General features: G+C 50.2%; 2 protein-coding genes and 1 long non-coding RNA gene across 7 annotated transcripts in view; 2 read left to right on the top strand and 1 right to left on the bottom strand.

The window, feature by feature from the left end:
- Positions 1-26,656, top strand: part of LOC140418992 (uncharacterized) — a 226,194-nt gene that overhangs the window by 97,139 nt on the left and 102,399 nt on the right. The window lies entirely within an intron of this gene.
- On the top strand, positions 1,609-24,819 carry LOC140418988 (uncharacterized). Of its 3 annotated transcripts, none has more exons than XM_072502685.1 (2): positions 1,609-1,699; positions 22,998-24,819. In XM_072502685.1, exon 2 carries the CDS (start codon positions 23,096-23,098, stop codon positions 24,101-24,103), a length of 1,008 nt encoding a protein of 335 aa, XP_072358786.1. In that variant the 5' UTR covers positions 1,609-1,699; positions 22,998-23,095; the 3' UTR covers positions 24,104-24,819. The 3 variants fall into 3 exon arrangements, with proteins under 3 accessions (XP_072358786.1, XP_072358785.1, XP_072358784.1); XM_072502684.1 differs by lacking the exon at positions 1,609-1,699 and adding an exon at positions 9,941-10,108; XM_072502683.1 differs by lacking the exon at positions 1,609-1,699 and adding an exon at positions 20,213-20,444.
- LOC140419010 (uncharacterized) lies at positions 6,092-12,464 on the bottom strand. Of its 2 annotated transcripts, XR_011945475.1 has the most exons (4): positions 11,964-12,464; positions 9,630-9,813; positions 7,764-7,984; positions 6,092-6,305 (listed from the first exon to the last, which is right to left on the bottom strand). It is a non-coding gene; the product is annotated as an uncharacterized lncRNA (long non-coding RNA). The 2 variants fall into 2 exon arrangements; XR_011945474.1 differs by lacking the exon at positions 11,964-12,464 and having other exon boundaries at positions 9,630-9,910.

Here is a 26,656-nt window from a genome sequence, read left to right as displayed (position 1 = left end):
TAGCACTGTTGATTCGCAGTGCAAGGGTTCCAGGTTTGACTCCTGGTTTGGGTCACTGTCAGTGTGGAGTCTGCACATTCTCCCGGTGTCTGCGTGGGTTTCCGCCGGGCACTCCGGTTTCCTCCCACAAGTCCCAAAAGATGTGCTTATTCGGTCAATTGGACATTCTGAATTCTCCCTCTGTATTCCCAAACAGGCGCCGGAATGTGGCGACTAGGGAATTTCCACAGTAACGTCATTGCAGTGTTAATGTAAGCCTACTTGTGACAATAAAGATTATAAAGTATACATGGAGCTGATGCTTCCTCTCGTGGGGAATTTCAACCGAGAGGTCATGATCTTAGAATAAGAGGTAGCAAGTTAAAAACAGATTTGAAGAGAAACTACTTCTCCCAAAGGATTGTGAATCTGTGGAATTCGCTACCCCAGAGTGTGGTGGATGGAGTGACAGTGAGTAAATTCAAGGAGGAGTTAGACAGATTTTTAATTGGTGATGGGTTGAAGGTTTATGGAGAATGCTTTATGGAGAAAGTGGAGTTGAGGCCAGGATGGAATCAGCCATGATCACATTGAAGATGTTGAGGCGCGGGAGGCTACATTTACTACTCCTGCTCCTAAGTCATGTGTTCTAGCGAGGAGATGCTCTGGCTGATTTTGCAATCCCGCTCTTGGTCTTTAGCATTGTAGGGAGCAGATGAGGAAAATATCAGCTATGATAGAATGGTGGAGCAGATTTGATGGGCCAAATGGCCTAATTCTGCTCCTGTATCTTATGAACTTATGACTGCAGTAAGAAGTCTTACACCAGGTTAAAGTCCTTACACAGGTTTGTTTCAAATCACTAGCTTTCAGAGCACTGCTCCTTCCTCCTTTAACCTGGTGTTGTAAGACTTCTTACTGTGCTCACCCCAGTTCAATGCCAGCATCTCCATATCCGAACTTATGACTGTACGAAAAGAATACTTTTCACTGTACTTCAGTACATGTGACAATAAAACAAATACAATACAAACAAGTCTTGTTTACCCATCCCCTGTGCTCACTTTCCTTTTAAGAAGTACCAAAAGTTGAAATTTCCCATTCTTCGATTCCTATAGTTGTGATCATCCTGATCTCTGTAATCTCCTCACACACCCCTTCAAGATCTCTGCACTAATTTAATTCTGCCACTACAGCTTTCCTGATTTATTCGCTCCACCATTACTGGCCTTTTATCATTTGACTGGGCCACAAGCTCTGGAATTTCCTCCTTCAAACTCTCCGACTCTCTCACTCACTTTCCTCCATTAAGATTCTCCTAATATCTCCCCATGTTGCTCAGTGTCAATTGTTATTTTATAACGTTTCTCTGCGATGTGTTAAAATGCTTGATTTTGTCAAGGCACAATAAATACGAATTATTGTCACTGCCCTGGACATGTATCATTGTTCTGCCTCATAAATAAGAATTTGTAACTCAGAGTGAGTCTGTCATGGTGAAACATTTCAAAAATATTGCAATGATGGCGACTGAGCATGCGCTCCGCTGCTGCCCCCAAGACAGACGGTGGATGCGCGCGCGCGCATTGCTGCTCGTGCCCCAAGAACGTTGACGAATGCGCATGCGCAGCCCCTCTAGTACGCGCGAGAGAGATGGCCGCCATTTAGTCTCGTCTGTGAGAAAGCTGCAGGCCCCGCTCAGGTCCCCCCCCCGATACCGGTAGGTTATTTTTCAGGATTTTCGGTTAAGATAACATGTTTAAGAAGTGTGTCCAACGACGCGCCTAATTGAGCTCTCCCTCGGTCCTGCCATTCCCTCCTTTACGGATCATACATCCGAGAAAGAACGCCGCCATTAATCGCACTGCGCATGCTTCACTCGGCCCAGTCCCGCCTCCTTGTTCACTCCGATTGGCTGGAGGACCAGCCGATTCCCACCGGCTTTTCGAATCCACCCCTTCACCCTATTGGTCAGGAGCTGCCGTCAATCATTGCCCTGGCATTGTGAGGTATCAGGTGAGAGGTCAGTGTCGGGAGGCGGGGTTTACAAATCCTCAGTGCTGCCCGAGAGCTGAATGAAACAATGAATGAAAATCGCTTATTGTCACAAGTAGGCTCCAAATGAAGTTACTGTGAAAAGCCCCTAGTCGCCACATTCCGGCACCTGTTCGGGGAGGCTGGTACGGGAATTGAACCGTGCTGCTGGTCTGCTTTGAAAGCCAGTGATTTAGCCCAGTGTGCTAAACCAGCCCCGATGGACATTCTCCACTCTCACTATCCGCTGCTTCTGGCTCCTCTCCGCAAACAACCTCGTAGAGACCGGGGGGGGGGGAAGACACTGATCCAGTGACAATGTCACTGCATTAGTAGAAAAGTCTAATGTAATCCCTCCTGTTCAAAAAGTAGGAAACTAGTTAGTTTAAGCCTGTAGTTGGGAGACTGTTGGAATCCATTATTGAGGAAGTAGTAATTGGACTTTTGGAAAGCCAAACCGCAATCCATCAGAGTCAGTGTGGCAATGAACGGACATCGCGCGACAATCACCAGGCAGGAATGTTCCCTTCCAGTCGGGGCAGCAGTCAAGAGCATTCAGCCTCTGATCTCCGGGTAAGCGTTCTCCAAGGCGGCCTTCAGGACGCGCGACAACGCAGAATCGCCGAGCAGAAGCTTATAGCCAAGTTCCGCACACATTAGTGCGGCCTCAACCGGGACCTGGGATTCATGTCGCATTACATTCATCCCCCGCCATCTGACCTGCGAAATCCTACCAACTGTCCTGGCTTGACACAATTCACACCTCTTTAACCTGGGGTTACCCCATCTCTGGATCTGTAAAGATTTAATCACCTGCTAATGCTCGCATTACAAGCATTGTCTGGCATCTTTGAATTTGTCTATATATATGTTTCTGGAACATACCTCTTCATTCACCTGAGGAAGGAGCAGCGCTCCGAAAGCTAGTGACATCGAAACAAACCTGTTGGACTTTCACCTGATGTTGTAAGACTTTGTAGTGTGGTTTTGTAAAGGGTAAATCGTGTTTGACTCATTTGTTGGAGTTCTTGGAAGATGTAACAAGCCAGGCGGATAATGGGGGTACTGTAGATGTGTTTGGACTTCCAGAATACATTTGATAAGATGGAATTTAACATGCATAAGTGTGAGGTTATCAATTTTGGTCAGAGGAATAAAAAGGCAATTTTATTATCTAAATGGAGAGAAACTTTAGAGGACATTGGTTGGGTGTTGAATAAATATTTCACATCCGTCTCCAGCCAAGAGAATGAGGAGATAGACTTGGAACTCGGGGAGAGAAACTGTGAGGTTCTTGAGCGAATTGACAGAGGGAGTGACAAGACATTGGAAGTGTTGGCAAGCTTAAAAGTGGACAAATCTCCAGGTCTGGATGAATTGTGTCCCAGGATGCTGTGGGAGGTGAGATTGCAGGGGCCCCGACCCAAATTTTTAATTGCTCTTTAGCGACGAGGTCGGTGCTAGAGGACTGCAGATCAGCTAATATGATCCCACTATTTAAGAAAGGTTGTAGAGATAAGCCAGGGAACTAAGTACCAGTGAGTCTCGCATCAGTGGTAGGGAACCTATCGGAGAAAATTCAGAAGGAGAGAATCTATCTCCACTTGAAGAGGCAAGGTTTGATCAGGAATAGTCAGCATGGCTTTGTCAGCGGGAGGTCATGCCTAACAAATTTTGATTGATTGATTGACACCAGGTATGTCGATGGTGGTAGTGATGTAGTTTACATAGATTTCAGCAAAGCCTTTGCCAAGATCCCACATGGGAGACTTTATAAAGAAGACAAATACACATGTGATACAGAGTAACATGATAAGGTGGATTCAAAATTGGCTTGGCTGTAGGAGACAGAGGAAGATGACAGATGGCTGCTTTAGTGTCTGGAAGCCAGTGTCCAGTGGCGTACCACAGGGATCTGCGCTGGGTCCCCTGTTGTTTGTCATTTATATAAACGCCATAGATGACGATGTGTGGGGTAGAATCATTACCTTTATGGATGTCACACAGCTTGGCCTGGTGGTTAACAGTGAGTTTGAGTGTCTTTGGTTATAGGAAGATATAGACAGGATGGTCAAATGGGCAGAAACGTGGCAGATGGAATTTAACCCTGAAAAATGTGAGGTGACACACTTTGGCAGGCGTAATTTGACAACGAAGCATTCAATGAACGGCATGACACTGGGGCGTCTGAGGAACAAAGGGACCGTGGTGTGTTTGTTCTGAGATCCCTGAAGGTGGAAGGACAGGTTAATAGGATGGTGAAAAAGGCATATGGGACACTTGTCCTTTAGCAATTGAGGCATAGATGGGGTCGCAGTGACGTCTCGGACAGTGACGTCAGCCCTCAGACCACCTTCATGTTGAATTTGGCGTCGTCCCCGTCGCCACCTCTGCCGCCCCCGCCCGCGTGCGGCACGAAGTCAACATGGATGTTGTTGTGTTTGATGGGCCCGCTGGCCCGGCTCCAGATGAAGAGTAAAGTGAAGCAGAGCGACACCACGGTGAAGAATGAGGCGAAGCCCATGGTGGTGGCCACCAGCAGCGTGTGGGTGTCGAAGGGATATCCGGGCCGTAGGCCGGCCTTGGCCCGGGAGTCGGAGCGCCCAGCCAGTCCCAGCTCCTGTAGCGAGAGTGGCCGCACCTGTAGCGAGGCCGAGGCCGTGTCGTTGCCGCCGGCGTTGCGGGCCACACAGCGATAGGTGCCGGAGTCCATGCGGCGGACCGAGGTGATCTGCAGGCTGCCGTCTGGCAAGAGGCGGCTGCGGCCCACGGCGGGTCCGGAGAGGAGCGGGGGCGCGGGGGGCAGGCTGGGGTCCGGACGTCCAGGGAGGAGGCCGCGGTCCTCGGGGTTCAGGCCCAGATTTTCAGATACTAGGCCTAGGCCCCCGGGGAGGCTCATCCCCGCCCCGGGGAGGCTCATCCCCGCCTCGGGGTGGCCCAGCCGCTGGCGCCGTGGGTTGAGCCACAGGATGAGGGGCGGCAGCTGGCCGTCGGCCGAGCAGCGGAGGGTGACTGTCTGGCCCTCTCGGGGCTGCGGCCTCTTGTCGCGGATGCGGGGCCGGCGGCAACTGAAGGTGCTGGCAGGGAGGGAGCCGGCGGCCTCGGGCAGGCGGCGGCCGCGGAGGGACGGCGGGGAGGCGCAGGTGGGCGGCTGGGGGCCCAGGAAGCGGAGGCGGTGGCGCCGGTGGACGATCCAGAGCAGGCGGCAGTCGCAGGCCAGCGGGTTGAGGCCGAGGCCCAGGCTCTGGAGGGAGGCCAGCGAGCGGAAGGCAGCAGCCGGCAAGCTGGCCAACTGATTGGCCGTGACGTCCAGCAGCCGGAAGTAGACGAGGCCGCGGAAGGCGGCGTCATGGATGATGCGCAGACGGCCGCCCACCAATCGCAGCTCCTCCAGGCGGGTTACGTGCTGCAGCATCGCTCCGCGGATGGCACTGATGGGATTATAGGAGAGGTTGAGGAAGCGCAGGTAGGCCTGAGTCCTCAGGCTGGCATAGGGGACAGTGCTGAGGTTGCAGCGGGTGATTGAGAGCCAAACCAAATTGAGGCCCTGGAGGCAATCGGGGCCTAGTTGGGCCAGTGAGGCCCAGGAGTCGATTTCCAGCAGGCGGAGGCGGGAGAGGTCCTGGAAGGGGCGGCCGGGCAGGGCGGCGGCCTTGGGGAAGGCCAGCAGGCGGAGGGCGGTCAGGTTGAGGAGGGGGGAGAGGGCAGCACCGGGTGGCCAGGTCAGCGCGGCACCGCGGACGGTGAGTTGGTTGAGGCCGCTGAGGCCGGCCCAGGCTCGCGGGCCGGCCCAGGCCAGCTCGGGGGAGCCCAGGCTGAGGGTGCGCAGGGCGGCCAAGCCGCGGAAGGTGTGGTCGCCGAGCAGCAGCAGCGGGTTGCCAGCCAGCTCCAGGCTGCGCAGGGCGGCCAGGCCGCGGAGGGTTCTGGGCTGCAGGTAGCGCTGTAGGTTGTGGCCGAGGCCCAGGCGCTGCAGCCACTCCAGGGCGCCCAGGGCGCCGGCCTCCAGCTCCCGCAGCCGGTTGTGGCCCAATTCCAGCTCCTCTAGCCGGCGGCTCAGGCCCCGTCCCGGGCCCCAGTCCAGCCACTCCAGCCGGTTGTCACTTAGGTCCAGCGCCCGCGTGCCAGCCGGGATCCCCCGCGGCAGCGACTCCAGCCCCCGGGACGAGCAGCTCACCGTCCGGTTGGGGCTCCAGCAGAGGCAGTCTGAGGGGCAGCCGAGCCCCGTACCCAGGAGGAGGAGCAGGGGGAGGAGAGGAGGCCTCACTGCCAGCAACAACGTCCTGCCCCACGGCCTGTAAAGCAAACAAAACAGGGGGTCAGTGAGGGGAGCTGGACCCCCCAGACACACACCCACGCACAGGACATCTCCCCCACACACAGGACACCTCCCCCAGACACAAACCCCACACAGGATATTGCCCCCAGACACACACCCACACACAGGACACCTCCCCAGACACACACCCCACACAGGACACGTCCCCCACACACAGGACACCTCCCCACACACAGGACACCTCCCCAGACACACACCCCACACAGGACACGTCCCCCACACACACCCACAAACACAAGACACCTCCCCAGACACCTCCTCCCCCAGACACACACCCACACACAGGACACCTCCCCCACACACAGGACACCTCCCCAGACACAGGACACCTCCCAGACACACACCCCACACAGGACACGTCCCCCACACACAGGACACCTCCCCTAGACACACACCCACACACAGGACACCTCCCCACACACAGGACACCTCTCCCACACACAGGACACCTCCCCCACACACAGGACACCTCCCCAGACACACACCCCACACACAGGCCATTGCCCCCAGACACACACCCACACACAGGACACCTCCCCGAGACACCCACCCACACACTGGACACCTCCCCCACACACAGGACACCTCCCCAGACACGCACCCACACACAGGACACCTCCCCAGACACACACCCACACACAGGACACCTCTCCCACACACAGGACACCTCCCCAGACACGCACCCACACACAGGACCCCCCCACACACACAGGACACCTCCCCAAGACATGCACCCACACACAGACCACCTCCTCCAGGCACACGCCCACACACAGGACATTGCCCGCAGACACACACCCACACACAGGACACCTCCCCCTCACACAGGACACCTCCCCCAGACACACATCCACACACAAGACCCCCCCCTCCCCACACACAGGAAAACTCCCCCCAGACACACGCCCACAGGACATCTCTTTCTCCCCCTCCCTGCCTCCACACACAGGACCCCCCCACACCCAGATACAGGATGCCCCACCTCCCCCAGACACACGCCTGCGGACACAGGAACACCTTTCCCAAACGCTCACAGGAGCCCTCTCACACACAGGATCCCCGGTGTCCCGAACACCACCAGCACCAACATCGAGGGCCGAAGGGCCTGTACTGTGCTGTAATGTTCCATGTTCCCCGAGGCCTCTAGGACCTCCCTCCTCTGGAATGGACCCCTCCGGAATCCGCCCCCCCCTCCCCCCGCAGCCGCCCCCATGACACAGCCTTGTCCACCTTCCCTCTCAGATCCTCTCCACTACCCTCCACAACCCCCTCCACATCATCATCCCCTCTTGTTGCTTCACCTCGCTCCCACAAACGCCTTTGTGTCCTTCCCAAATTTCTATGCAAGGTCGGGCTTCGGGGTACAGAGAGAGATGGGAGGGGTTGAATATATTTGACTGCAAATTGTGATTACCTCATTAGCTTCATATTTATGGCGAAGAGCTTGAGGGTCTTCTTCGGTCCTGTTTCTGCTGACAGTCCGGGAGCAGCTTTCGCTATACAAGGAGCTACTGTCGGTTGTCAGCTTGTTTTAATGCTGCTGGGATCTGGTTACAGGTTACACACCAGCTGTAGCCTGTGGCTCAGGTTCTGGACGAGGGGCTCGATCGGGTTTCAACATAAACATTGTTCCTCCTGAATATTTAAACATTTGACATGGATAACACAGGTGCAGAAAGAGAAAACACCGGTTCAAAGTGTGAAAAGCTGGAGTGTGACCAACATTGATCTACACAGAGCAACGTGTTAGACAGGGAGTAAAGCTCCATCCTTCTACGCTGTCCCCATCAAACACTCCCAGGACAGGTACAGCACGGGGTTAGATACAGAGTAAAGCTCCCTCTACACTGTCTCCATCAAACACTCCCAGGACAGGTACAACACGGGGTTAGATACAGAGTAAACCTCCCTCTACACTCTCCCCATCAAACACTCCCAGGACAGGTACAGCACGGGGTTAGATACAGAGTAAAGCTCCCTCTAAACTGTCCCCATCAAACACTCCCAGTACAGGTACAGCACAGGGTTAGATACAGAGTAAAGCTCCCTCTGCACTGTCGCCATCAAACACTCCCAGGACAGGTACAGCACGGGGTTAGATACAGAGTAAAGCCCCCTCTACACTGTCCCCAACAAACACTCCCAGGACTGGTACATAGGAAAGGAGCAGGCCATTCAGCCCATTGAGCATGCTCTTCTCTACAATATCATGGCTGATCAGCCACTTCCATGGAAAAATAATTCCAAGTGAAAGTGGTTCTCTGAAAATTAACTCTGTTCACTGGTTAATGATTTGCCGCACACAGAGCCACTGGTTAATGATTTGCCGCACACAGAGCCACTGGTTAATGATTTGCCGCACACAGAGCCACTGGTTAATGATTTCCCACACACAGAGCCACTGGTTAATGATTTGCCGCACACAGAGCCACTGGTTAATGATTTGCCGCACACAGAGCCACTGGTTAATGATTTGCCGCACACAGAGCCACTGGTTAATGATTTCCCACACACAGAGCCACTGGTTAATGATTTGTCGCACACAGAGCCACTGGTTATTGATTTGCCGCACACAGAGCCACTGGTTAATGATTTGCCGCACACGCAGCCACTGGTTAATGATTTCCCACACACAGAGCCACTGGTTAATGATTTGCCACACACACAGCCACTGGTTAATGATTTGCCGCACACCGATCCACTGGTTAATGATTTGCCGCACACAGAGCCACTGGTTAATGAATAGCTGCACATAGAGCCACTGGTTAATGATTTGCCGCACACAGAGCCACTGGTTAATGATTTGCCGCACACAGGGCCACTGGTTAATGATTTGCTGCACACAGAGCCACTGATTAATGATTTGCCGCACACAGAACCACTGGTTAATGATTTGCCGCACACACAGCCACAGGTTAATGATTTGCCGCACACAGAGCCACTGGTTAATGATTTGCCGCACACAGAGCCACTGGTTAATGATTTGCCGCACACAGAACCACTGGTTAATGATTTGCCGCACACAGAGCCACTGGTTAATGATTTGCCGCACACACAGCCACTGGTTAATGATTTGCCGCACACAGAGCCACTGGTTAATGATTTGCCGCACACAGAGCCACTGGTTAATGATTTGCCGCATACACAGCCACTGGTTAATGATTTGCCGCACACAGAGCCACTGGTTAATGATTTCCCGCACAGAGCCACTGGTTAATGATTTCCCACTCCGATTTCCGGCTGAGATTGGCGTTATTGAGTGGAGACGAGCTTAATATACCTCCCCACGGGCCGATTTGAAAGGCAGGCCGGCTTTGGGGGCTTCCTTGATGTGTGGTTTGCGGCGAGGTCCCCATCGGTTCTGTTCCCCGAGGGAAAGGCAGATGGCTGGTCCCAAGGGTGCTCCTTTCCCGGGGACACGGTTCAGATTCACTCCCTTACTCTCTGGTGGGCGCCTTAGTTTCCTGTGGAATATATGAAGAACATCTAAAGCTCATCATTTAAGTATTTCACTGAGGACCAGAACTATGTAAGGAATGACTATGCCTGTATTATTGCAGAGCTGTTAAGAAAGTCAGTAAAAGACAATCTGTTGCTGGGAGTTTGATTCTCTGGTGTCTGATACCACAAGATTCAATGATTAGAGGCAACAAGATGAACAAGGAAACACGTCAAGGCCCAAAACTCCAGCTGGATATTCACAGGAGAAAGTCTTTTATCAAACACCTCGAATGGACAGAACAGAGAAAGATCCCAACTGTAAGAAACTCTCGAATCATTTGTAAATATCTTTCAAATGCTGACAGGTTGCAGCTGTCAGTTTCCATCACATTGAAGGTTAGAGAATGGGTATTCTAGAACTAAAAAACATGAGTTAGATCACAGCTAGAGCACTGAGCACAGTTCTGGTCACCACATTCCAGTACAATCACATTCTTCCTGGAGAGAGTACGGAAGAGGTTTTTCTGGATGTTTCCAGGATTAGGGAATTTTAACAAGAGGAACGATTGGATCGATTGTTTTCTGTGGAACAGAGGAGGCTGAGTGGACATTTAATTGAGGTGTGCAACATTGAGGGTCCCAGATATAGTGGATCAGATGGCAGAAGGACCTATTTCATGAACAAACAGATCAGTAACCTGGGGCCAGAGATTTAAGTATCTGTTGGAAGGATTAGAGGGGAATTGAGGATTTTCTTCACCCGGGGTGGTGGGGATCTGGAACTCTGTCTGAAAGGGAGGTAGAGACAGAAACCCTCATCGTATGTGGAGTTTGTGTGATCTGCAGGCTACAGACCAAGAGGTGGAAAATGGGATTAGACTGGACAAGGAATTTTCAGCCAACACTAGACACAATGGGCTGAATGGCCTCTGTGCTGTAAATGTCTAGGATTCTGTGATGACAAGTGATCCTCCAGTTTTTAATCCAAGACAGACCTCAGCGCAGTCAGTTCCGCCAAATGTTGATGTGATGGATCAAGAGGTGTCAGGTGCCAGGAGCAGTGATTCAAATGGAAATATCAGTAAATCCTGATATAGTTTATCTGTATGTGGTTCCATTTTAATAACTTCTCCTGAATGTGACCCTCACCCAGGTTTCATAGGTTATCATAGAATTTACAGTGCAGAAGGAGGCCATTCGGTCCATCGAGTCTGCATCGACTCTTGGCAAGAGCACCCTACCCAAGCCCACACCTCCACCCTGTCCCTATAACCCAGTAACCCCACCCAACACTAAGGGCAATTTTGGACACGAAGGGCAATTTAGCATGGCCAGTCCACCAGACCTGCACATCTTTGGACTGTGGGAGGAAACCGGAGCACCCGGAGAAAACCCACGCACACACGGGGAGAACGTGCAGACTCCGCACAGACAGTGACCCAAGCCGGGAATCGAACATGGGACCCTTGAGCTGTGAAGCAATTGTGCTAACCACTATGCTACCGTGCTGCCCCCAATAAGAAACAACATCAAAGGGCTCATCTGGGATTTGAACCCGGGACCTCTCACATTTTCATAGAGTACAACCCCTGAAGCGAGAATCTTACCCCTGGACCAACGAGCCAGTTTTGATTTGATTTATTTATAATAATAATCCTCTGTCACAAGTAGGCTTACATTAACACAGCAATGAAGTTACTGTGAAAGCCCCTAGTCGCCACATCCCGACGCCTGTTCGGGAGAATTCAATGTCCAGGGTCAGGGTCCCAGGTTTGATTCCTGGCTTGGGTCACTGTCTATTGGAGGCTACACGTTCTCCCCGTGTCTGCGTTGGTTTCCTCCCACAAGTCCCGAAAGACGTGCTGTTGGGTAATTTGGACATTCTGAATTATCGCTCTGTGTACCCGAACAGGCGCCGGAATGTGGCAACTGGGAGCTTTTCATAGTAACTTCATTGCAGTGTTAATGTAAGCTTACTTGTGACAATACAGATTATTGTTATTATTAAGACGTGACCTTGTTTTTCAGAAGCCATTTGAGAATGTCTAATGGCTCCTTCTCCACCACAGTGATCAGAAACTGAATCTGTTAGGATCCTCAAGCATCTTCCCTGTGATTGTGGGGCCTGTCGTTCCCTGTCTCTGATTTGGAATGTGGGAACTCCGTGAGTTACCTTCCAATCTCAGGAAGCAATCCTTGACTCTTGATCTGTTGATGATGCAGCAAAGACCCAGGCTCCTGTCCCATTTCTTTACACATCCTGGTGTTGATGCTTCAGAAAATCTCTTTGCTTCAAAATATCCTGCATGTTTAGAACATGGACTGAATAACCGACTCCTGTTCCTGTTTCTGATGCCTTGATTCAATCTGAGCCCACAAATCAAAATTGCAGAAAACCAAATTATTGATGAATATTCTGTTGACAAATGGAGTCTCAGAACCATAGAATTCCTTCAGTGCAGAAGGAGGCCAATCGACCAATCAAATTGTTGCCTTTTCTTCTTTTACTCTGTCCTTTCTGTGGCTCAGTTCCAATGATGGCAATCAGTGAGTTTGCCCTTCTTTCTATGTTATCTATATTCTAATGCTTCGCGTCGCCAGGAATCAAATGATACCACCACAAGGTTCAACCGGCTATCGACCAAAGAGCCAAACACCAGTTAGTTAGTTCAAGGTCAAGGCTATTTTATTTACACACAATTAGTCATGCAACATAAACACTACTAGTTAACTACACCTATCGACTATGACAACCTGTACTTGACTTCGGACACCCGGTTTAGGTCAGAGAAACAGTAGCCACTGGTCGATTCTGGATCTATCGAGTCCGAAGGAGTAACTGCTGCTCAGCGGGACTCATCCGTCTGGTAGCGAGCGTTAAACTTGGACTTGCTTCTGGTGTTGTTGCAATTGGAGATGGCCGGACCGGGGTACCAGGTCCAAGAGAGGACGAACATGTGGCAAACTCTTCTTATACTTGGGGGGTTTTCGTGCTCTTTTGGGCGGTCCTTCAGTTTGGACCCTACTAATTGGGTGATCCCTGATCACTCTGTTCGATTCCTAACCAATAAGGTGAATAACCTGTAACTCCAGCATTGTGGGAGCACCTTCACCACACAGACTGCAGCGGGTCAAGAAGGTCAAACATCATCTTCTCCACAGGTAACTGGGGATGGGGAATATTTGCTGCTGGTCTTGTTGGTGAAAGGACAGGGGAGTGGGAGGAGCTGATTTGCTCTGGCAAAGAGAGCCAGCACAAACAGGACGGGCTGAATGGCCTCAATCTGCATTGTAACCGTTCAATGATTCACTGATAAAGAAGCGACGCTGGAGACCAGGGAACAACCTCTGGAACCAATGACCAACCTGATACAAAGCGGCTCTTCATTGATCTGGGAGCTGCGGCCCTGGTCGGTGTAAACGGGGGGAGGGGGGGGTCCGCTCAGTTTATTCCCGTGGTTTCCGGAGCCTCTCCGTCCACCCACCGGATCCTCCGCCCCACCATCCCCCCCTTTACCCATTGTGGACCCGTCTGCCCATCACCCGCACTGCGCATGCTTCACTCACAGTCCAGCCCCGCCCCTCACTCACTACCATCGGTTGGAGGACCAGCTGCTCCCATCTGGTCCTATTGGTCCGGTACCGCCGCCAATCACTCACTGGGCACTGTCACCGTTCGGGCTGTGCCCGGCGCATCTGCAGTTCAGGTTGTCGCTGACGATGCGAGGAGCGGGAAAGAAATAATCAAGCAACTTTCAGGATTGTAGCCGGGAGCAATAGAAGCTGCGGAGTGAGCCGGGAGGCTTCATAAATACCCCGTGGAGGCTTCAACTCCCGAGGAAAATGTTAACGGTCCAGTCTTAAACAGCACCGAATAGAGTGAGAGCTGAGCGGTGACAGGCCCGGGTTACCGGTCGCCATCTTTACAGAGGACAAGGTGCCTGGACCGGATGGCAACTCTCCCGGATTGACTGACTGGAGTCTCCAGGATTTTATTTCAATCATTTGTGGGAGTCACTGGCTGGGCCAACATTTATTGCCCATCCCTAATTTCCCTTAAACTGAGTGGCTTGCTCAGCCATCTCATAGAACATTACAGCGCAATACAGGCCCTTTGGCCCTCGATGTTGCGCCGACCTGTGAAACCACTCTAAAGCCCATCTACACTATTCCCTTATTGTCCATATGTCTATCCAATGACCATTTGAATGTCCTTAGTGTTGGCGAGTCCACTACTGTAGCAGGCAGGGCATTCCACGCCCTTACTACTCTCTGAGTAAAGAACCTACTTCTGACATCTGTCTTATATCTATCTCCCCTCAATTTAAAGGTATGCCCCCTCGTGCTAGACATCACCATCCGAGGAAAAAGGCTCTCACTGTCCACCCTATCCAATCCTCTGATCATCTTGTATGCCTCAATTAATTCACCTCTCAACCTTCTTCTCTCTAACGAAAACAGCCATAAGTCCCTCAGCCTTTCCTCATAAGATCTTCCCTCCATACCGGCAACATTCTGGTAAATCTCCTCTGCACCCTTTCCAATGCTTCCACATCCTTCCTATAATGCGGCAACCAGAATTGCACGCAATACTCCAAATGCGGCCGCACCAGAGTGTTGTATAGCTGCAACATGACCTCATGGCTCCTAAACTCAATCCCTCTACCAATAAAAGCGAACACACCGTACGCCTTCTTAACAACCCTCTCAACCTGGGTGGCAACTTTCAGGGATCTATGTACATGGACACCGAGATCTCTCTGCTCATCCACACTGCCAAGAATCTTACCATTAGCACAGTACTCAGTCTTCCTGTTATTCCTTCCAAAATGTATCACCTCACACTTTTCTGCATTAAACTGCATTTGCCATCTCTCAGCCCAGCGCTACAGCTTATCTATGTCCCTCTGTAACTTGTAACATCCTTCCGCACTGTCCACAACTCCACCGACTTTAGTGTCATCTGCAAATTTACTCACCCATCCTTCTACGCCCTCCTCCAGGTCATTTATAAAAATGACAAACAGTAGTGGCCCCAAAACAGATCCTTGTGGTACACCACTAGTAACTGGACTCCAGTCTGAACATTTCCCATCAACCACCACCCTTTGTCTTCTTCCAGCTAGCCAATTTCTGATCCAAACTGCTAAATCACCCTGAATCCCAGGCCTCCGTATTTTCTGCAGTAGCCTACCTTGGGGAACCTTATCAAACGCTTTACTGAAATCCATATGCACCGCATCAACTGCTTTACCCTCATCCACCTGTTTGGTCACCTTCTCAAAGAACACTACAAGGTGTGTGAGGCACGACCTACCCTTCACAAAACCATGTTGACTATCTCTAATCAAATTATTCCTTTCCAGATGATTATACATCCTATCTCTTCGAAACCTTTCCAAGATTTTTCCCACAACAGAAGTAAGGCTCACTGGTCTATAGTTACCGGGGTTATCTCTACTCCCCTTCTTGAACAAGGGGACAACATTTGCTATCCTCCAGTCTTCTGGCACTATTCCTGCAGACAAAGATGACTTAAAGATCAAGGCCAAAGGCTCAGCAATCTCCTCCCTAGCTTCCCAGAGAATTCTAGGACAAATCCCATCCGGCCCAGGTGACTTATCTATTTTCACACTTTCCAGAATTGCTAACACCTCTTCCTTATGAACCTCAAGCCCTTCTAGTCTCGTAGCCTGAATCTCAGTATTCTCCTCGACAACATTGTCTTTTTCCTGTGTGAATACTGACGAAAAATATTCATTTAGCACCTCTCCTATCTCCTCGGACTCCAAGCACAACTTCCCACTACTGTCCTTGACTGGCCCTACACGTACCCTAGTCATTCTTTTATTCCTGACATATCTATAGAAAGCTTTAGGGTTATCCTTGATCTTACCTGCCAAAGACTTCTCATGTCCCCTCCTGGCTCTTCTTAGCTCTCTCTTTAGGTCCTTCCTAGCTAACCTGTAACTCTCGAGCGCCCTAACTGAACCTTCATGTCTCATCTTTACACAAGCCTCCTTCTTCCTCTTGACAATTGTTTCGACTGCTTTAGTAAACCACGGTTCTCTCACTCGACCACTTCCTCCCTGACTGGTACATACTTATCAAGGACACGCAGTAGCTGTTCCTTCAACAAGCTCCACATTTCCATTGTGCCCATCCCCTGCAGTTTTTCCCTCCATCCGATGTATCCTAAGTCTTGCCCCATCGCATCATAATTGCCTTTCCCCAGATATAACTCTTGCCCTGCGGTATATACCTATCCCTTTCCATCACAAAAGTAAACCTAATCGAATTGTGCTCACCTACCTTCAAATCTAACACCTGTCGTGGTTCATTACCCAGTACCAAATCCAATATGGCCTCGCCTCTCGTTGGCCTATCTACATACTGTATCAGGAAACCCTCCTGCACACATTGGACAAAAACGGACCCATCTAATTTACTCGAACTATAGCGTTTCCAGTCAATATTTGGAAAGTTAAAGTCCCCCATAACAACTACCCTGTTGCTTTCGCTCCTATCCAGAATCATCTTTGCAATCCTCTCCTCTACATCTCTGGAACTTTTCGGGGGCCTATAGAAAACCCCTAGCAGGGTGACCTCTCCTTTCCTGTTTCTAACCTCAGCCCCTACTACCTCAGTAGATGAGTCCTTATCAAACGTCCTTTCTGCCACCGTAATACTGTCCTTGACTAACAATGCCACCCCTCCCCCTCTTTTACCACCTTCCCTGAGCTTACTGAAATATCTAAATCCCGGCACCTGCAACAACCATTCCTGTCCCTGCTCTATCCATGTCTCCGAAATGGCCACAACATCGAAGTCCCAGGTACCAACCCATGCCGCAAGTTCACCCACCTTATTCCGGATGCTCCTGGCATTGAAGAAGACACATAGAACATAGAACAATACAACGCAGTACAGGCCCTTCAGCCCACGATGTTGCACCGAAACAAAAGCCATCTAACCTACACTATGCCATTATCATCGATATGTTTATCCAATAAACTTTTAAATGCCCTCAATGTTGGCGAGTTCACTACTGTCGCAGGTAGGGCATTCCACGGCCTCACTATTTGCGTAAAGAACCTACCTCTGACCTCTGTCCTATATCTATTACCCCTCAGTTTAAAGCTATGTCCCCTCGTGCCAGCCATTTCCATCCGCGGGAGAAGGCTCTCACTGTCCACCCTATCCAACCCCCTGATCATTTTGTATGCCTCTATTAAGTCTTCTCTTAACCTTCTTCTCTCCAACGAAAACAACCTCAAGTCCATCAGCCTTTCCTCATAAGATTTTCCCTCCATACCAGGCAACATCCTGGTAAATCTCCTCTGCACCCGCTCCAAAGCCTCCACGTCCTTCCTATAATGCGGTGACCAGAACTGTACGCAATACTCCAAATGCGGCCGTACCAGAGTTCTGTACAGCTGCAACATGACCTCCTGACTCCGGAACTCAATCCCTCTACCAATAAAGGCCAACACTCCATAGGCCTTCTTCACAACCCTATCAACCTGGGTGGCAACTTTCAGGGATCTATGTACATGGACACCTAGATCCCTTTGCTCATCCACACTTTCAAGAACTTTATCATGAGCCAAATATTCCGCATTCCTGTTATTCCTTCCAAAGTGAATCACCTCACACTTCTCTACATTAAACTCCATTTGCCACCTCTCAGCCCAGCTCTGCAGCTTATCTATATCCCTCTGTAACCTGCTACATCCTTCCACACTATCGACAACACCACCGACTTTAGTATCGTCTGCAAATTTACTCACCCACCCTTCTGCGCCTTCCTCTAGGTCATTGATAAAAATGACAAACAGCAACGGCCCCAGAACAGATCCTTGTGGTACTCCACTTGTGACTGAACTCCATTCTGAACATTTCCCATCAACCACCACCCTCAGTCTTCTTTCAGCTAGCCAATTTCTGATCCACATCTCTAAATCACCCTCAATCCCCAGCCTCCGTATTTTCTGCAATAGCCTACCGTGGGGAACCTTATCAAACGCTTTGCTGAAATCCATATACACCACATCAACTGCTCTACCCTCGTCTACCTGTTCAGTCACCTTCTCAAAGAACTCGATAAGGTTTGTGAGGCATGACCTACCCTTCACAAAGCCATGCTGACTATCCCTGATCATATTATTCCTATCTAGATGATTATAAATCTTGTCTCTTATAATCCCCTCCAAGACTTTACCCACTACAGACGTGAGGCTCACCGGTCTATAGTTGCCGGGGTTGTCTCTGCTCCCCTTTTTGAACAAAAAACACACTTTTGAACAAAAAACACACTTTAAACCACCTTCCTGCTTGCCGGTACACTCCTGCAACTTTGAAACCCTACTCATGACCTCACTACTCTCAACCTCCTGTATACTGGAGCTATAATTCAGGTTCCCAAGCTCCTGCTGAACTAGTTTAAACCCTCCCGAAGAGCATTAGCAAATTTCCCCCCCAGAATATTGGTACCCCTCTGGTCCAGGTGCAGACCATCGCGTTTGTAGTGGTCCCACTGACCCCAGAATGAGCCCTAATTATCCAGAAATCTGAAACCCTCCCTCCTGAACCATCCCTGTAGCCACGTGTTCAACTCCTCTCTCTCCCTATTCCTCGTCTCGCTATCACATGGCACGGGTACCAACCCAGAGATAATAACTCTGTTTGTCCTAGATCTAAGTTTCCACCCTAGCTCCCTGAATTCCTGCCTTACATCCCCATCCCTTTTACTACCTATGTTGTTGGTACCTATGTGGACCACGACTTGGGGCTGCTCCCCCTCCCACTTAAGGATCCCGAAAACACGATCCGAGACATCACGCACCCTGGCACCTGGGAGGCAACACACCAACCGTGAGTCTCTCTCGTTCCCACAGAATCTCCTATCTATCCCCCTAACTATGGAGTCTCCAATGACTAATGCTCTACTCCTCTCCTCCCTTCCCTTCTGAGCAACAGGGACAGACTCTGTGCCAGAGACCTGTACCCCATGGCTTAACCCTGGTAAGTTTCCCCCCCCCCCCCCCCCCCCAACAGTATCCAAAGCGGTATACTTGTTACTAAGGGGAATGGGCCACAGGGGATCCCTGTACTGACTGCTTCCTCCCAGCCCCTCTCACCGTCACCCATCTATCTTTATTCTTCGGAGTAACTACATCCCTGAAGCTTCTATCTTTGACCAACTCTGCCTCCCGAATGATCCGAAGTTCATCCAACTCCAGCTCCAGTTCCCTAACGTGGTTTCTGAGGAGCTGGAGATGGGTGCACTTCCCACAGATGAAGTCAGCAGGGACACTGACGGCGTCCCTCACCTCAAACATTCTGCAGGAGGAACATTGCACTACCTTCCCTGTCATCCCTCTAGATAAAAAAAGGAAAGAAAGAGCTTACCTGTTATTCACTCCCCTTCTCAGCAAGCACTCACTCAGCAACCTCTGTGCCCCGCACGATAACACATGAGGGAAAATAAATAAAAACTACTTACCAGTCACCAGCCAATTCCTTACCTGCAGGCTGTGACATCACGGTTCAACTTTCCACTTCTACCTGCCCTCGAGCCTTCCTCTTGATCCTTACAGCGGTTCGTTTTTTTGGTTAGAGGAGGGGGTAGGGAGGGAAACACTGAAGAAATGTTTCAGGTTTAAGTGTCACTTGACAAGAGCTCCTCCACAAACCACCTCAAAGTTAGGGTGAGCACACAGACGTATGCTAATTTCCCCTGCAACGGTCAATCAGCAGCTCCGCTGTACTGCCCTCTGCTGGATGCTTGTCTTCACTTGAACAGCTACGGTCTCTTGTTCAGGTACGCCTCCAAGTTAGGGTGAGCACACGGACATATGCAAATCTCCCCTGCAACGGCCAATCAGCAGCTCCGCTCTACTATCCTCTGCTGGATGCTTGTCTTCACTTGAACAGCTAGGGTCTCTTGTTCAGGTACGTCTCCAAGTTAGGGTGAGCGCACGGACGTATGCAAATTTCCACTGCAACGGCCAATCAGCAGCTCCGCTCTACTGCCCTCTGCTGGATGCCCGTCTTCACTTGAACAGCTAGGCTCTCTTGTTCAGGTACGCCTCCAGGTTAGGGTGAGCACACGGACATATGCAAATTCCCCCTGCAACGGCCAATCAGCAGCTCCGTTCTACTGCCCTCTGCTGGATGCTTGTCTTCACTTGAACAGCTAGGGTCTCTTGCTCAGGTACGCCTCCAAGTTAGGGTGAGCACATGGACGTATGCAAATTTCCCCAGCAACGGCCAATCAGCAGCTCCGCTCTACTGCCCTCTGCTGGATGCTTGTCTTCACTGGAACAGCTCGGGTCTCTTGTTCAGGTACGGCTCCAAGTTAGGGTGAGCACACGGATGTATGCAAATTCCCCCTGCAACGGCCAATCAGCAGCTCCGCTCTCCTGCCCTCTGCTGGATGCTTGTCTTCACTTGAACAGCTAGGGTCTCTTGTTCATGTACGCCTCCAAGTTAGGGTGAGCACACGGACGTATGCAAATTTCCCCAGCAACGGCCAATCAGCAGGTCCGCTCTACTACCCTCTGCTGGATCCTACTGCCCTCTGCTGGATCTCGGAGGGCATTTAAAGAGTCAACCACATTGCTGTGGTTTGGAATCGTGTCGGCCAGACCAGGTAAGGATGGCAGATTTTCTTTTCTGTTCATTCACGGGATGTGGGTGTCGCTGGCTGGGCCAGCATCACTAATTGCCCTTGAACTGAGTGCATCGCAGAGAGCATTTTAAGAGTCAGCTGACTGTGGATCTGGAGTCACATGTAGGCCAGACAGAGATTTCCTTCACTGAAGGACATGAGTGAACCAACAAGCGACAATGGTTTCATGGTCATCAGTAAACTTTCAATCAATTCAAATGTTACCGTCTGTCTTGGTGAGCCTGCTCCTTACACACAAACTGGGAGTCGGCCCCTCGAGCCTGCACCTTACACACAAACTAGGAGTCGGCCCCTTGAGCCTGCACCTTACACACAAACTGGGAGTCGGCCCCTCGAGCCTGCTCCTTACACACAAACTAGGAGTCGGCCCCTCGAGCCTGCACCTTACACACAAACTGGGAGTCGGCCCCTCGAGCCTGCTCCTTACACACAAACTGGGAGTCGGCCCCTCGAGCCTGCTCCTTACACACAAACTAGGAGTCGGCCCCTCGAGCCTGCACCTTACACACAAACTGGGAGTCGGCCCCTCGAGCCTGCTCCTTACACAAACTGGGAGTCGTCCCCTCAGGTCTGCTCCAGTATTCAATAAGTTTGCGGCTGATCGAATTTAAAAAAAAAAATTTTGAATACCTATTTCTTTTATTTTCTCATATTGTTCCCTTAAATTTAAAGTACCCAATTCTTTTCTTCTTCCCAATTAAAAGGCAATTTATTGTGGCTAATTTACCTACCCGGCACATCTTTGGGTTGTGAGGGTGAGACCCACGCAGACATGGGGAGAATGTGCAAACTCTACCTGGACAGTGACTCGGGGCTGTGATCGGACCCATGAGGCAGCAGTGCTAACCACTGCGCCACCGTGCTGCCCCATTGGCAGATCTAATTTTAACCTCAATTCCACATTCTGGCCAACACCGATAACCTTTCACCTCCTTGCTTATCAAGAATCTATCCAGCTCTGCCTTAAAAATATCCAAGAACACTGCTTCCACTGCCTTTTAAAGATGTGTTCCAAAGTCATAGAATCTCTACAGTGCAGATTGACCCCATTCAGCCCATCGAGTCCGCATCAACCCTCCGAAAGAGCTACCCACCCCACCCTCATAATCCCACCCAACGTGCACATTGTTGGAGACTCAGGGCCATTTAAGCATGGCCAATCCAGCAAACCTGCAGACCTTTGAACTGTGGGAGGAAATCGGATCACCCGGAGGAAACCCACACAGATACAGGGAGAACGTGTAAACGCCACACAGTCACCCAGGGTCGGAATTGAACCCGGGACCAGAAGAGAAAATGCAGGAAAATCTCAGCAGGTCTGGCAGCATCAGTGGGGAGAGAAAGGAGCTCACATTTCGATTCCAGATGACTCTTTGTCAAAGCTAAAAGACAGAGAAAGTGGGAGATATTTATACTGTAGGTGAGGGAATGAAAGATGAGTCATAGACTGGGTCCCTGGTGCTGTGAGGCAACAATGCTAACCACTGTGCCACACCCTGTCCTACAACCCTCAAGAGAAAAAATATCCTTATCCCCATCTGAAATGGGTGGCCCTTTATTTTGCAACAGTAACCCCCCTGTTCTAGATTCTCCCACAAGAGGAAACATTCTCACCACATCCACCCTGTCAAGACCCCTCAGCATCTTATATAGTTCAATCCAGGTTTTACCCAAAACTTTACATCTGTGTCCCGACTGCTTGTACGATCAGTGAATAGAAACAGTTTCTTTGCCCACCCGATGGAAATCTGGCCTAAAGTTTTGTCCCTGAATCAAGTCGCCCTCAACCTCCTTTGCTGGAACCATCTGATAAATCTCCTCTGCACCTTCTCCAAGAATTTTCACATTCTTCCTGACGAGTGGTGACCAGAGCTTTATAAAGATTCAGAGAATAGAAGTAGAACCATAGAATTCCCACAGAGCAGGAGGCCATTCGGCCCATCAAGTCTGCACCGATTCTCTGAAAGGGCACCCTGCCTAGGCCCACACCCCTACCCTGACCTTGTAACCCCATAGCCCCACCGAACCTGCACATTCCTGGACACTAAGGGGAAATTTATCAAGGCCAATCCACCTAACTTGCCCTTCTTCAGACTGTGGGAGGAAACCTGAGCACCGGGTGGAAACCCATGCAGTCACTGGGAGAAAGTGCAAGCTCCACACACACAGTTGCCAAGGCCGGAATTGAACCCGGGTCCCTGGCACTGTGAGGCAGCAGTGCTAATCACTGTGTCACCGGAAGCCTGGCTTCCCTGTTTCGGAATCAATATTACTGTTTATGAAGCTCAAGATCGAATTTGCTTTGCCATCTATTCTCTTTAATATGTCGTGTAGATATACAAAATCCCTCTTCACCTCTTTCTCTCTCCTCCCAAAGGGGCCAGTTGGGTGTTTATAGTCACTTTTGTTCCCAGTGCCGGCCCCACAAATGGCCAGATTCATTCAGCTCAATTTCACAACCTGCCTTTGTGTTTTTGTGGGTTCTTTCTCACTCTATTTTCTGTTTTGAATCAGTTTCACCGGGTGTTCGAAGGAAAGGCTTCAACGTCCGGAAACACAAACCAAGCATCACATCAGGATCTGACAGAGCCTCAATTTATCATATCCTGAATATGGAAGGAAAAAGCATCGTTCACAGTGGGGAGAAACCGGACACGTCATCAGGCCTCACATGCCACAAATGCAGTCACACGGAGAAGAAACCGTGGAAATGTGCGGACTGTGGGAAAGGATTCACTTACCCATCCCAGCTGGAAATTCATCGACGCAGTCACACTGGGGAGAGACCATTCACCTGCTCCAAGTGTGGGAAGAGATTCACTCAGTCATCCAGCCTGTCCACACACCAGCAAATACACACTGGGCAGAGACTGTTCACCTGCTCCATGTGTGGGAAGGCATTCAGTGATGCATCCAACCTGCTGAGACACCAGCCAGTTCACACTGGGGAGAGGCCGTTCACCTGCTCTCAGTGTGGGAAGGGATTCACTCAGTTGTCCACTCTGTCCGGACACCAGCAAGTTCACACTGGGGAGAGACCATTCACCTGCTCCAAGTGTGGGAAGGCATTCAGTGATACATCCAACCTGCTGAAACACAAGCGAGTTCACACTGGGGAGAGACCGTTCACCTGTTCAGAGTGTGGGAAGGGATTCACTCAGTCATCCAACCTGCAGAATCACCAGCGAATTCACACTGGGGAGAGGCCATTTGCCTGCGCTCAGTGTGGGAAGAGATTCACTCGATCATATGACCTGCAGAGCCACCAGCGAGTTCACACTGGGGAGAGACCATTCACCTGCTCCGAGTGTGGGAAGGGATTCACTCGGTCATCCCACCTGCTGATTCACCAGCGAATTCACACTGGGGAGAGGCCGTTCACCTGCTCTCAGTGTGGGAAGGGATTCATTCAGTTGTCCACTCTGTCCGGACACCAGCAAGTTCACACTGGGGAGAGACCATTCACCTGCTCCAAGTGTGGGAAGTCTTTCACTCGGTCATCCCACTTGCTGAGACACGAGCGAGTTCACACTGGGGAGAAGCCATTCGCCTGCTCAGAGTGTGGGAAGGGATTCACTCAGTCATCCAACCTGCAGCAGCATCAACGAGGCCACAAGTAACCACAGTGAATGATTTTGTTGTTAATTCCACATTCAGGACTGAACTATGTTCATTTCTGCTGATAACAAACTCCAGCCCATTTACAGGGGCTAATATTCTAGCTAAAAGTCAAATAAATTAGATTGGTGTTAAATACACAGTGTGTTGAAACTTTCCAATATCTCTGACACAAGTTAGTTCCTTTTGAAGTACTCTCGCTCTCCCCTGTCTCTTCCATCCTCGCCTCCAACAAGAAGTGTGAGGAGCTTGTGGAGCTTCTTTGTGACTGAGATTGTGTAAATCCGATCAACTGCCTCTGCTGCTGAGAGTTTGGCTGATGATCGATAAATGAGAGTTTGGCTGATGATCGATAAATGAGAGTTTGGCTCAAGATGGATTGGAACTTTATGGGAAAAACAAAATGTTAGGTAAAGCTTTGTGTGAAGAAATGTCAAGACAGGCTTCTGGTAGCAAAAATGTATCACTTGTTTTTGAACCAGACAAACTGCAATAACGGCCTTGGGAATGGGTGCACTAGGCTTAAAGATAATTATAATTGAGGGGGCTGAATTATAATTGAGCTGAGAGCACAGATAGGAATGCGAGGGAGCTGCCCTCAGAAATGAACCAAAAATGTATAAATCCTGCTGTTAGATGTATTGACTTTGGCTTGCTATTGTGACTCTCGAGACACAGTGGTTTTAGCCCCGGCCGAGAAATAAACATGTTAAAGTTACGAGGTGTTCGACTGATCATTTCATCCGGACTGGCTGCAAAAGAATCCTCATCTGGTGTCAGAAGTGGGATTTCACAGGAGCCTTCCTGGAACCTGACGGCGTAACAGACTGATCGCATTCGGACGCTGAGGAGGGACTTGCGCACCAAACGTGAGTACTCTTGTTACCACTTTGGTTTCCCCCTCTGCTGTCCCGAGTGTGGCCACGCCCTGCTGTTCGGTTTCGGTGGAGACTCTGACGAAATCAAAGCAGTCCGGCGAACCCGTTACGAAGAAGGGTTGGTGTTATCAAGTTCCCTGGAAAGGTTGGACCTTCCTAAAGTACCGGGTTGGAAACCCTGGGAGGTTAGAGTCCTCCCTAAACAGTCCAGGGTTTGGAGTCCCTGGGAGGTTAAAGTCCTCCCTAGAATCCTGGGTTTGAGTCCCTGGGAGGTGAGAGTCCTCCCTAAAGTACCAGGGTTGGAATCCCTAGAGGGTTAGACCTTCTTAAACCGGGTTGGTGCTATAGGTTCCCTAGAAGGTTGGACCTTCTTAAAGTACTGGGTTTGAGGCCCTGGAGGATTGGATCTCCTAAAGTCCCTTAAGTACCGGGTTGGAGTCCCTGGGAGGTTAAAATCCTTCCTAAAGAACTGGGTTGGAAACCTTGGGGGGTTAGAGTCCTTCCCCTAAATAGTCCGAGTTGGAGTACCAGGGCTCCTTAAATCTCTGGGTAGGTAAATGAGTGATGATGATCCTTCGGGTTGCCTAATACCTTCACGATAAAAGGTGATTTTCGATAAATAAGTATATCAACCGGTGTCTAGACTTTTTCGACACTTCGGTTGATCAGATTGAATATTACGGAGAACGGATAACTCTGTCCAAATTATATAATTAAGGGTGCGGATAACACCTAAAGGAAACATAATAAACAGGGCTTGATCATTGCGTGCCCTGTCGGAACATTCAAACAATTTCTTAAATCTGTTAGTTCTGTCTTTAATTCCCTGAGTCTGTCTGTCTGTTAGTTCTGTCTTTGATTCCCTGTCAGTCTGTTTAAATCAGTCTTCTCTTTCTCTCTCTTTTCATGTTTCATTTCCAGACTTTGACCTTCTAAAAATCACTTTCGAACTGTTTGATTTAGCCTTTTGATTGGGCAATGGGGCAGGATAACCCCGTTTAAATTCTTGATTGAATAGGCGATTTAGGATCGCTACCAAAATTAAATAGGAAACCACAAGGATCATACGAGGATAGGAGACAATGGGTAATACTTCAGATAGCACAGCTGATAGTGGAAGCGCGCTTCAAACTCTTTGTGAACAGTATCCGAAACATTTTCAGCAGCTGCGGCAGTTCTCGGGAGAATTGCATAAAAATTTGGGAAAGGGGAAATGGCCCCTGGGAGGATCAAAAGATTTGCCTACGGTTATAGAGGGACAGCAGATTATTTGGCAACATAACCGTAGCTCCACAGCTAAGAAATTGATTGAGTTATGGTGGGAGTACTGCCAAAAAATTAATTAAAACATGCATCTTTATTGGCTAATTGGCAGGCTAACGCTTTAAAATTGGTTATTGAATTAACAAAAGGGGGAATTGTTAAGACTGCGGGGGGTGGGGGGGGGGGTTGAGAAAGGAATATGCCCACCATAGAAAAAGACCTAAGTCTGTAAAACCCCCATTTCTAAATCAGGACCGTACGGTCAAATGGCCGGCCTTGCCTTGACCGAGGGAGACGATGAGGATGACCCTGAAAATTGCCACTATAGGGGACGACCGACCATTACACCGCCACTACGACCGCCTCCACCTTACATTCCCAGGGTTCTGATTGTAGTTTAAACTGTTCTAAAAC

This window comes from Scyliorhinus torazame, chromosome 5 (assembly GCF_047496885.1).
Source record: "Scyliorhinus torazame isolate Kashiwa2021f chromosome 5, sScyTor2.1, whole genome shotgun sequence".
Taxonomy (NCBI): Eukaryota; Metazoa; Chordata; class Chondrichthyes; order Carcharhiniformes; family Scyliorhinidae; genus Scyliorhinus; species Scyliorhinus torazame.
Note: the sequence above shows the minus strand (reverse complement) of the source record. Positions and strands in the feature narration are given on the sequence as shown.

Bases quoted from the DNA above. Each gene is read 5' to 3' on its own strand.
- LOC140418988 (XM_072502683.1), top strand. From the start codon at position 20,303: ATGCAAATTTCCCCAGCAACGGCCAATCAGCAGGTCCGCTCTACTACC. The intron at 20,445-22,997 runs GTAAGGATGGCA...GTTTTGAATCAG, and splicing joins AATCGTGTCGGCCAGACCAG to TTTCACCGGGTGTTCGAAGG.